This window comes from Ursus americanus, chromosome 7, assembly GCF_024610735.1.
Source record: "Ursus americanus isolate L20-20 chromosome 7, mUrsAme1.1.p, whole genome shotgun sequence".
Taxonomy (NCBI): Eukaryota; Metazoa; Chordata; class Mammalia; order Carnivora; family Ursidae; genus Ursus; species Ursus americanus.
In genome coordinates this window covers 34,197,141-34,209,986 of record NC_142133.1, presented here as the reverse complement: position 1 = coordinate 34,209,986, position 12,846 = coordinate 34,197,141, and the positions used below count along the sequence as shown (strand labels likewise).

General features: G+C 38.2%; 1 protein-coding gene across 2 annotated transcripts in view; it reads left to right on the top strand.

Moving 5' to 3' along the window:
* The window catches only part of PPP3R1 (protein phosphatase 3 regulatory subunit B, alpha), a 69,072-nt gene extending 56,226 nt beyond the window's left edge, over positions 1-12,846 (top strand). For both annotated transcript variants that reach the window (XM_045788135.2, XM_045788134.2), the window contains exons 5-6: positions 245-429; positions 10,724-12,846. In XM_045788135.2, the coding sequence (XP_045644091.1) occupies positions 245-429; positions 10,724-10,771 (233 nt within the window). In that variant the 3' untranslated portion in view covers positions 10,772-12,846. The remainder of the gene's footprint in view (positions 1-244; positions 430-10,723) is intronic.

The following is a 12,846-nucleotide window of genomic DNA, read 5'->3' as shown; positions in this document are numbered from 1 at the left end:
AAACTGTTACTAGTCCCAATTTTATGTGTAGAACGCTATTTGGCCAAGCACTCTTGACTGCAAAGCCCACACTCTTACCCAGCTGTGTTTAACTGCTCCTAGATGCATGATCAAATGTGGGAAGGAGCCATCATCATGGTTCTAATTCTAGATATTTGATAGGTTGCTTTTTTCCTTCCTCATTTCAAGTATTGACTTGTGGTTGCCTTATAATTGTCATTGATTTTCCTTACTCTTTTTTTAGTTGCTTTCCGTATCTATGACATGGATAAAGATGGCTATATTTCCAATGGGGAACTCTTCCAGGTGCTGAAGATGATGGTGGGGAACAATCTGAAAGATACACAGTTACAGCAAATTGTAGACAAAACCATAATAAATGCAGATAAGGATGGAGATGGAAGAATATCCTTTGAAGAATTCTGTGCTGTAAGTACAAAAGAGCTGGTTCTTCCAACAGTTAGGTTTTAAAAGCATTTACAAAACTACTTACTAGAGAATTCCTTATACATTTTTTGCCCTAGAAATTTATATATTTGATTTTGTCTACTGGCCCCTATTCAAAGTTTTTAAATGTTCTTTGTGATTGTTAATAACTAACAGTTATTATTCTCAGGAATTCATATTCTCAGTGATCATCTGATAATACACTACAAGAATGGTACTAATAACTTTTACTTACTGTCGGTAGTCCCCCAAATTACAACCAGGGTGTATTCTTAAGGTTTATTTAAAAATAATTATGTTTGAAAACCTTGTGGAAGGTATGTGTTCTTGAGTTTCAGCCAGGGTTCCAGAAGGTTGGCTTCGTGAGGACAACAGAAATGGAGTCTGCATGCATCTTAGACTCATCAGTGAGGCAGTGTAAATGGTGATTCCACCCCTCCCCCTCTCCCAAGCTATTGATGGCTGGCTCTTTGTGTGGTAGGGTTAGGGCCCCACAGGTGCAGGGACTGCGGTTACAGGGAGCCCTAAGGAAACTAACTCGAGGTGGAAACTGGGGCCACAGTTTACCTTCCAGTTCACTGCCTTTCTTCAGTACATCCAGGGTTTTGTCACCACTCACTGTTTCCAAACAGCAACACAACCACTCATCTTCTTTCACTACTTTGCCCCTAAAGCAAAGATACTAGGCTTTTGATGTATTATAAGGAGTTTTAACTGCAAGCTAGAGACACTAGAGAATCCAGAAAGAGAGGCAAAGATAACAAAAATGTTTTGAAATTTTTCAGTTATGGCTAGATGCTTCTATAGGAAGATTTCCTTCCTCGCTTCCTTTTCATTTTTTATTTAGACCACACAGGGACAAACAAATGACTGTGATTGTGTGTCATGTAAGGACTAAAGTTGCTACTTTGGCATTTAAGTAGAATTTCATATTATCCTCTAAGTATCTCCCTTCATCTCAAGGGGATGCTGTCTGCATGTTGTTTCAAAAACTAGAGTGGTACTCTAGTTTAAAGAACAGACTGGGTCTTTTTGGAAGAGTTAAGCTTGAGTAGGAGGGGGAGGAGTCTAAGATGGTGGAGAAGTAGGAGACCTTAGTTTTGTCTGGTTGCAGGAATTCAGGTAGATAGCTATCAAATCATTCTGAACACCTGTGAACTCAGCCAAAGATGTAAGAAAAGAATTGCTGCAATTCTACAAGTAGAAAAGTGACCACTTTCTGCAAGAATGACAGGACGGAAAAACTCATCTCAAAAAAGAGAACAGGAGGCAGTACTGACTACCAGGGACCTAATCAGCATGGATATAAGTAAGATATTGGAACTAGAGTTCAGAATAGCAATTACAAAGATACTAGCTGGGCTTGAAAAAAGCATAGAAGACACTAGAGAATCCCTTTCTGAAATAAAAGAAGTAAACTGTAATCAAGTCAAAATAAAAAAGGCTATTAATTAGATGCCAGAAGAAATGGAGGCTCTAACTGCTAGGATAAATGAGGCAAAAGAGAATTAGTGATATAGAAGACCAAATGATGGAGAATAAAGAAGCTGAGATAAAGGGAGATCAACAACTACTGGATCATGAGGGGAGAATTCGAGAGCTAAGTGGTACCATAAAGTGAAAAAATATTAGAATATTTGGGATCACAGAAGAAGAGGAAAAAGAGAGGCTGGGGTGGGTGGGGGCAGAAGGTACAGTGGAGTAAATTATAGCTGAGAACTAATTTGGGGAAAGAAACAGGCATTCAAGTCCAGGAGGCACAGAGAACCCTCCTCAAAATAAGTAAAAATAGATCAACACCCTGACATCTAATAGTAAAACTTAAAAATCTCAGAGACAAAGAGAAAATCTTGAAAGCAGCTCGGGACAAGAGGTCTGTAACCTACAATGGTAGAAACATTAGATTGGCAGCAGCCCTATCCACAGAGACCTGGCAGGCCAGAAAGGACTGGCATGATACATATTCAGGACACTAAACAGGAAAAATATGCATCCAAGAATACTATATCTAGCTAGGCTGTCATTGAAAATAGAAGGAGAAAGAAAAAGCTTCCAGGACAAACAGAAACTAAAAGAAGTTGTGATTGCTAAACCAGCCCTACAGGAAATATTAAAGAATTCCCTTTAAGCAAAGACAGAGCCCAAAAGTAACAAAGACCAAAAAGGAATGGAAACAATCTACAGAAACAGTGACTTTACAGGTATTACAATGGCACTAAATTCGTATCTTTCAGTAGTTACTCTGAATGTAAATGGGCTAAATGCCACAATCAAAAGACACGGGGTATCTAAGAGTGGATAAAAAAGCAAGACCCATCAATATGCTCTCAAAAGAGACTAATTTTAGACCCAAAGACACCTCCAGATTAAAAGTGAGGGGTGGAAAACCATTTATCATGCTAATGGACATCAAAAGAAAGCTGGGGTGGCAATCTTTATATCAGAAGTTAGATTTTAAACCAAAGACTATAATAGATGAAGAACGACACTGTATCATGATTAAAGGGTCTATCCAACAACAAGATCTAACAATCGTAAATATTTATGGCCCTAACATGGGAGCAGCCAATTACATAAATCAAGTAATAACAAAACTAAAGAAACACATTGATAATAATACAATAATAATAGGGGACTTTTAACACCCCACTCACTGCAATGGGCAGGTCATCTAAGCAGAAGATCAACAAGGAAAGAAGGGCTTTGAATGACACACTGAACCAGATGGACTTCACAGATATATTCAGAGCATTCAATCCTTAAGTAACAATACACATTCTTCTTTAGTGCACATGGAACATTCTCCAGAACAGATCACATGCTGGGTCACAAATCAGGTCTCAACCAGTACCAGAAGACTGGGATCATTCCCTGCATGTTTTCAGATCACAGTGCTTTGAAACTTGAACTCAATCACAAGAGGACGTTTAGAAGGAACTCAAATTCGTGGAGGCTAAAGCACATCCTGCTAAAGAATAAATGAGTCAACCAGGAAATTAAAGAATTTAAAAAATTCATGGAAACAAATGAAAACAAAAACATAACTGTTCAAAACCTTTGGGATGCAGCAAAGGCAGTCCTAAGAGGGAAGTATATAGAAATACAAGACTTTCTCAAGAAACAAGAAAGGGCTCAAATACACGAGCTAACCTTATACCTAAAGGAGCTGAAGAAAGAACAGCAAATAAAGGCTAAACCCAGCAGGAGAAGAGAATTAATAAAGATTAGAGCAGAAATCCGTGAAATAGAAACGAAAAGAACAGAACAGATCTACAAAACTAGGAGCTGATCCTTTGAGAGAATTAATAAGATTGATAAACCCCTGGCCAAACTTATCAAAAAGAAAAGAGAAAGGGCTAAGTAAAATCACGAATGAAAGAGGAGCGATCACAGCCAACACCAAAGAAATACAAACAATTGTCAGAACATATTAAGAGCACCTATATGCCAACAAATTAGGCAATCTGAAAGAAATGGATGCATTCCTAGAGATGTATAAACTAACAAAACTGAAACAGGAAGAAATAGAAAACCTGAACAGACCCATAACCACCAAGGAAATTGAAGCCGTAATCACAAATCTTCCCAACAAACAAGAGTCCAGGGTCATACAGCTTCCCAGGGAAATTCTACCAAATATTTAAAGAAGAATTAACAACTGTTCCTCTGAAGCTGTTTCAAAAAATAGAAATGGAAAACTTCCAAACTCTAAGAGGCTAACATTACCCTGATCCCCAAACCAGACAGAAACACCACCAAAAAGGAGAATTACAAATATCCCTGATGGACATGGATGCAAAAATTCTCACCAAAATACTAGCCAGTAGGATCCAACAGTACATTAAAAAGACTATTCACCACAACCAAGTGGGATTTTTTCCTGAGCTGCACGGGTGGTTCGACTACTGCAAATCAATCAACATGATACACCACATTAATAAAAGAAAGGAGAAGAACCATATGATCCTCTCAATAGACGCAGAAAAAGCATTTGACAAAGTACAGCATCCTTTCTTGATTAAAACTCTTCACAGTGTAGGGATAGAAGGAACATACCTCAGTATCATAAAAGCCATATATGAGAGGCCCATAGCGAATATCATTCTCAGTGGGGATGAGAGCTTTTCCCTTAAGGTCAGTAACACAATAGGGATGCCCACTCTCAGTACTTGTTCAACACAGTACTAGAAGTCCTAGCCTCAGCAATCAGACAACAAAAAGAAATAAAAGGCATCTAAATTGGTAAAGAAGAAGTCAAACTCTCCACTCTTCACCGATGATGTGATACTCTATATGGAAAACCTGAAAGACTCCACCCCCAAATTGAAAGAACTCGTACAGGAATTCAGCAAAGTGGCAGGATATAAAGTCAATGCACAGAACTCAGTTGCATTTTTATATGCTAACAATGAGACAGAAGAAAGAGAAATTAAGGAGTTGATTCCATTTACAATTGCACCAAAAACCATAAGATACCTAGGAATAAATCTAACTAAAGAGGCAAAGGATCTGTGGATGAATGGATAAACTATAGAACACTCATGAAAGAAATTGAGGAAGACACAAAGAATTGGAAAAACTTTCCATGCTCATGGATTAGAAGGACAAATATTGTTAAAATGTCTATGCTCCCTAGAGCAATTTATACATTCTATGCAGTCCCTATCAAAATACCATCAACTTTTTTCACAGAGCTGGAATAAATAATCCTAAAACTTGCATGGAACCAGAGAAGACCCCAAATAGGCAAAGGCAAAGGAATATTGAAAAAAAGAACCAAAGCTAGTAGCATCACAATTCCGGACTTCAAGCTCTATTACAAAGCTGTAATCATCAAGACAGTAGTGTACTGGCACAAAAACAGACACACAGATCAGAATAGAGAACCCAGAAACGGACCCTCAACTCTATGGTCAACTAATCTTTGACAAAGTAGGAAGGAATATCCAATGGAAAAAAGACAGTCTCTTCAACAAACGGTGTTGGGAAAATGGGACAGCCACATGCGGAAGAATGAAACTGGACCATTTCCTTACACCATACACAAAAATAGACTCAAAACTGATGAAAGACCTAAATATGAGACAGGAATACAACAAAATCCTGAAGGAGAACACAGGCAGCAATCTCTTTGACCTCAGCCGCAGCAATTTCTTGCTAGACATGTCTCCAAAGGCAAGGGAAACGAAAGCAAAAATGAATTATTGGGACTTCATCAAGATAAAAAGCTTTTGCACAGCAAAGGAAACCATTGACAAAACCAAAAGATAACCAACAGAATGGGAGAAGATGGTTGCCAATGTCTTAATCAGATAAAAGGGCTAGCATCCAGAATCTATAAATAACTTATTGTACTCAACACCCAAAGAATAATCCCATCAAGAAATGGGTAGAAGACATGAACAGACATTTCTCCAAAGAAGACACACAAATGGCCAAGACACATGAAAAAATGCTCAACATCACTGGGCATCAGGGAAATACGAATCAAAACCACAAGGAGATGCACCTCACGTGGGTCAGAATGACTAAAATTAACAAGTTAGGAAATGACAGATGCTGGCAAGGATGCTGAGAAAGGAGAACCCTCCTACACTGTTGGTGGGAATGCAAGCTTGTGCAGCCACTCTGGAAAACAGTATGGAGGCTCCTCAAAAAGTTGAAAATAGAGCTACCCTACGATTCAGCAATTGCACTGCTAGGTGTTTACCCCAAAGATACAAATGTAGTGATATGAAGGGGCACCTTCAGTGTGGGGGTACCCCAGTGTTTATAGCAGCAATGTCAACAATAGCCAAACTATGGAAAGAGCCCTGATGTCCACTGACAGATGAATGGATAAAGATGTTCTACATATACAATGCAACACTACTCAGCCATCAAAAAACCTGAAGTCTTGCCATTTCCAAAGACGTGGATGGAACTAGAGGGTATTATGCTAAGTGAAATAAGTCAGTCAGAAAGACAATTATCATATGATCTGACTCATATGTGGAATTTAAGAAACAAAACAGGAGCTTAGATAGGGGAAGGGAGGGAAAAATAAAACAAGATAAAATTAGAGAGGGAGACAAACCCTACGAGACTCTTAATCATAGGAAACAAACAGGATTACTGAAGGGGAAGAGGTGGGGGGTGGGGCAGCTGGGAGATGGGCATTAAGGAGGGCACGTGATGTAATGAGCACTAGGTGTTATAAAAGACTGATGAATCACTGACCTGTACCTCTGAAACAAGTAATACACTATATGTTAATTAACTGATTTTAAATAAGAGAAAAAAGGGAAGAGAGTTAAGCTTGAGAGTTGAGACTTTGAACTGTTGCCTGGTGGTACTCCTGCAAGGGTTTGTCATCTGTCTGTCTTTTCATAGCCAAAGATCAGAGAGACTCCTGTGGACTGGCGTCAGATTGAGTGTGACATAAGACCAGCCTGGATAGTAATAGCCAGTTTTTAAAAGAAGGAAAGAAGAAATCAAGCCTTGAGGGAACAAAATAAAAATGGAAAACTCTTGCCCAGAGTGATGTGGAAGAGATGTATAGAGACGAAGACTCATTTATATTTAGTATATTATAAAATGTAAATTAAAATTACATATAAATCACCTGTCGGTGGAAGGAAATTAAAATACATCTTTAGGTATAGAAATGATGCTATTTACAATGAAGACGTACAGCGCGCTTTGAATTCATTTCCAGCATTTGTGATAAATGGCTTTTGTGTTTGTGAGGAGCATAGTTCAGGAGTGTCGGAAACTTAAATTGTGTTTAAACCCATTTTTCTGAACATGGATCAAGCCCATAACTCTGGCTTCATGGAGTCCTTTACAAAAATTCTGATTTCTCAAGCTATAGCAGGGAAAGGAGATGGGAAGTTACTTTAAGAGATCACATGCTTGTTTGGCTCCTTTAAAATTTTCAGAATAGTTAACATACATAGATAATAGAAATGATTGGTGACAGGATTAAAGTTGGGGTTGAACTGAACACATGTACAGTTGACCCTTGAACACTTGCCTACTTACGTGCAGGTTTTTTTCGCTTAAGTATTATACATGTTTTTTGTCTTATGATTTCAGTAATGTTTTTTCTAGCTTACTTTATTGTAGTACAGTATGTAATACATATACAGAATGTTTTATGTTAATGATGAGGCTTTCAGTTAACACTGGGCTGTTAGTAGTTAAGTTTTGGGAGAGTCAGAAGTTATACATGGATTTTTTACTGCGTTAGGGGGTTGGTATACCCAAGCCCTGTTCAAGGGTGAACTGTATTTTTTTTTTTGCTTGCTTTCCAAACTCCAGTGAAATTAAAAAGTAAAGGTTTATGAACCCACAGGACAAAGAGATCGTAGGGAAGATAACAGATTCAACACTAAGCTGACTTAACAGGAGAAAAAAATTAATTCTAAACTGTCAGCTTGGAAAGTCAGTGAGAAGCAACTTGGTTTATAATGCAGAATCCCTGAAAGGCTTAGGACTTGGTGGCACAAAAGTGAAAGTGGGGATGAAGACAAGGCTAAAAACAGAATTGCTTAGTCTGTTTAAGCAGCATTTAGCACACTGGATCTCCTTTCCTACTCTGTTCAGACTCTCCTGCCCTGTGGTGGGAGATTGGAGAGGGTGAAGTAGAGTCTCTAGGCTGGGAAACAGGAGGCATAGATTGGGGAGTGAGGGTAGGGTAAAGGGAGGGAGATTAAATAAAGATGAGCCTATTTCCATTTTGATACCTCTAAAAGTAAAACAAAAATCTGTCATTCTCAGGGATATAATATACTGAATCCTTAAGACAAAGCTTGGATAATACAGTTCTTGGAAATTTAAATTTATTTATTTATTTATTTTTTAAAGATTTTATTTATTTATTCGACAGAGAGACAGCCAGCGAGAGAGGGAACACAAGCAGGGGGAGTGGGAGAGAAAGAAGCAGGCTCATAGCAGAGGAGCCTGATGTGGGCCTCGATCCCATAACGCCGGGATCACGCCCTGAGCCGAAGGCAGATGCTTAACCGCTGTGCTACCCAGGCGCCCCGGAAATTTAAATTTAGAGATCCATTTTAGGAAGTCTTAACACCTGAATGCTAGGATTTCCAGAGAGAAAAATGGAGGGAAGGAAGTCATTAAAAATGAATACAAAAGTAATGAACGAAAAGTAGTTTCCTGACCGAAAGGATTACTGAGTAGCATAGTATAAAAAAATACTCTGGGCCTAGGCACAATGTCATGAAATTTTAAAATGGGAAACAAAGATACAGTCCTACAAAGTTCCAAAGACCAGGGTTAGAGGGGTGGTGGGGAGGGGCTTTATACAAAGCCTGAGAAATCATCAGGGCAGCTGACTTCTCAGTAGCAAAGTAGGAAGCTCGAAGACAATGGAGCAGCATTGCCTTTGCAATTCTGAGGGACAGTTATTTCCAAACTAGAATTCTCAACAAACTCAAACTAGATGGAAAAATGAAGACATTTTCTGTAATGCAAGGCTTCCCTTTTTGGGAAACTACTGGAAAATGTGCTCCCACTATAAGGTTGTAAATAAAAAAAGATAATGTGGGGTCTAGGAAGCAGAGGGTCCAACATGAGAGGAGGAAAGCAAGGTCCAGAGATGGCAGGCCTAGCTTGCAGCAGGTGGGAAAGCTCTGGGAATGATTTCAAGATAATAAAATTGATAGAATTACATAACATATTTGAACGTATTTAGAACAAAAGTTTGAGACTGAATTACTGAAATATATAGAATACCCAGTAAAGGAAAAGATAATTATTAACTGTAGCAAAACAGATGTGCAGTATGCAATTCTGTTTTGCTGTAGAGTATTTTATATGTCATAATTAAAAGGCTGAATTAGTCATAATCAAAATGAAGATGTAACTGTTGGAAGGGGGGGCTTATATGGGGTAGGAGATAGACGTGTGTGTGTGTGTGTAAGAGCTAAATCTTTCCCTTGTGTTGTGGGCATTATAAGTCCAAGAGAAGGGAATGTAGGAATGTTATTTGGAGACCTACAGGGAAATACTGCATATTAGCTGAAAAGTCCAAATGATCATCTCTATGTAAAAAGACATAGAGAATGAGGACAGGGTAGCAAACTGATGTTTTCATAGCAGAAGTTGTAACACAAATTGGCTGTTTCAGCTTTATTTTTCAAATAAACTTTAAAAATAAGTTTAAATTAAAAAATAATACAGATGGTTATACACAACAACATGGATTATCAAAAACATATTAGGTGAAACAAGTCAGACATGAAAAAGATCTCAAACTAATCCAGGTTGTTGAAGTCACAGTAGTGGCTCTGTGTGTGTGTGGGGTGGGGGGTAGGGCAGGAGGGAGATCACTGGAAGGGGTGCAGAAGAGTTCTGGTGATGGTCTGGGTGCTAGTTACTTGGGTGTTTACTCTGGGAAAATTCATCAAGCTGTGAACATTTATGACGTACATACTTTCTTTACGTAGGATGTACATAAATCTATCCTCCAAATAATAATATAATATAGGTAATTATACTTGCAGATTATCATGTCATTTTTCACTGAGGTGTCTGTAACAATTCTCCATGTCTACAAGCCCATGGGAGAATAATGTGCAGAAAATCTTATTCATTTGGTACTTTTTAATACCTTCTAGAATAGACTGACAGTTAAGCCCATATTTGGATTTTGAGGATAAATTTTTACGCTAACCTCCTGTTAATATTAAACTACAAAAGAGGGGTTGGCAAACTGTGAGTAGGTCAGATCCTTCCCATGGCCTGTTCTGTGTGTCTTGGAGCTTAGAACAGTCTTTTACATTTTTAAAGTGTTGTTAAGCAAGTGGGGGAAAGGGGCACCTGAGTGGCTGAGTCAGTTAAACATCTGTCTTTGGCTCAGGTCATGATCTCGTGAGGTCCCAGGATTGAGCCCTGCATTGGGCTCCCTGCTCAGCGGGAAGTCGGCTTCTCCTTCTCCCTCAGCCCCTCCCCCCACTCATGTTCTCAAATAAAATCTTAAAAAAAAAAAAAAAAGTGGGAGAAGGAAACGTAAGAGAAATTACCTGTGGCCGACAAAAGCCTAAAATACGCTCTGGCGATTCAAGTTTGCCAGCTGTTGTCCTAGAACACCAGAAAATGCCTGTTATCCTGGGAGAAAGAAGCCATGAAAATTCTAACTTGGAGGCAGTAAAGTTCAAAAACAAACAAAATCCCCAAAAAGGCCAACTTCTGAAAACAGTGTATTTTTTAAATTGTAGTTTTGGTTAAGGAGTTTTCAAATGTGGTCAACTTGATTTGTTCTGATCTGTTGCAGGTTGTAGGTGGCCTAGATATCCACAAAAAGATGGTGGTAGATGTGTGACTCTTTTTTAAAGAGTACCACCCAACACTTTTGCTTTCTTCTCCATCTCTGAAGATCTGCTCAAGACGTCCAGCAATGCTCTCTGTGTATTTAAATGGAAGTATTTTTCTCTGTGAAGCCACATTTTCCAACACGAGCCTCATGAAGCCAACTAAGTGTTATTGAACTCTTATTCTCTCAATAACTCAGTGTAGCACTTTAAAGTCTGAAGGACAGCAATATGAAAAGAGCATATCAATGTGGTGAAGAAAGGGAAGGGGTTGGCTTTTTAATTTATTTTTCTTCATCTTTTATAACAAGAAAGTATCTATATATACATATGTAAATATTTATATATAGATATATGTAGCTTTCTATATGTGTAGTAGGTTGGCTTTAATTTAATCTACTTGATTCAGAAACAAAATGATAGAGTACAAAAGTGCCAAGCAGAACATAAAACATCCTTACTTTTATTTCACACAGTTTTATATATAGATAGAAAATTGTACAATTTGAGCCGGGTGTTAGGCCAGCTATTTTCCTTTTCCTGTGCTTTCTCCTTTGAGAGATTGACAAAGCATTTGTTAACGTCCTATTATTTACCTTAATTACATTTTTGTAACAAAGGAGTTTGTAATTTTATTTATACCTATGAATATATTTCCAGGGACTATGTCTCATTGCTGAGCAGCTTTCACTACATCTCTGCTTGAAGAGAAAGTGTAGTCAGTGCTCCTGCCAAGAGCTCATTCTTGTGTTCATATAGTAACTGCACAGAGCTTGTGGCTGCTTCGAGGTTATTTTTTAACCAGGAGCCATTACATTTAGTAAATGTCCCTGAGTCGGTGTAAGTTATCAGTTGTGGAAAGGCCAGAAGCCATCTGAGGCAATCACGAGTTTCCTTAGATGTTTCTTAGTAATACCGGAAGGAATCACAGAACTACTTAGGAAATCCATTCATTCGTTTCAGTATGTGGGTAAACAAAGTTTGTCATTAAACTTACCTTTGAACCATAAATTTCCCTTCTGTTTCAGAAGACTTGCAGCTCATCTAAAAAACTGGTGATAATGTGCATGTATGTATCTGAACGCCCACATATATTTGTGATTTAAATGGAAGAAGTCTTACTGATCGGTATGCCACAGAGGAGCAAAATTTTATCCAAATTTATACCTCCTGAATTCTTTACCACAAGGCATAGAGAGTGCATGATGGTTTTCTTTCTTGATTTGCCCATATTTGTAATGGATGCTAACTTACTAAATGTGTGATATAAAAGTAGCGTATCATGTTCCACCACTTGATATTATCCCTTCCCTTTTCTGCAAAGGTACTATTGGCTGGAGGAAAACATTTTATGGTTAGCTTTCTAGGAAAGTAGTCTTCCCCTGTATAGGTTTTTCTAGAAGAATGGTTTTATGATTGTAAGTGGAAAAGGGCAGGTTGAATCAAGGTGAATGAATCTTAAATTGGGCACACCTGCCTGCCATCGCTGTTCCTTCAACTGAGTGCTGCACATCATGGGCTCTGTCTGTGAGAGAAAAATCCCGGTGCTTGGTGTCCTTGCATGACATGGAGTTTTGCATGTAGATCAATTTAAAATGTACCTCTTGTTTACATAATTTGCATAATTTTAAAAGATAACGTTGCCAAACTTTGGAAATGTTAATGTTCAAACTGAAAATCTCCACTACATGTAACTTTCTTCCTCTGGATCAGTCCGTGGCTTATAAGCCCAGCCAGTGGTTTGATCTGTTCCAGTGTCAGCTGCCATGTGCTCTGCTTCAAGGGGGAACTAGTCTTTTGTGAATTTTTTGTACATAAGTATTTGTTACAAATATTTTAGCAAATGCTTTCTATTTCTCTTGCTTGTGCATATCTTGGCTGGCGTTACAGAAAAATAGTGCAAATGTTATTTCCTTACTGGGGAATGAGGGTTTTTTTTTTCTTTTTTCTTTTTTTCTTTTTTTAGTGTGGGTGGGGGAGGGGTTTATGTTGACTGTTTAGTTTTCTTCTGCATGAAATGTCATGTTGTGGGATCTTTAGAAAACTTCATACTGTATGAATAAGAAAATAAAATATTTGAAACTTG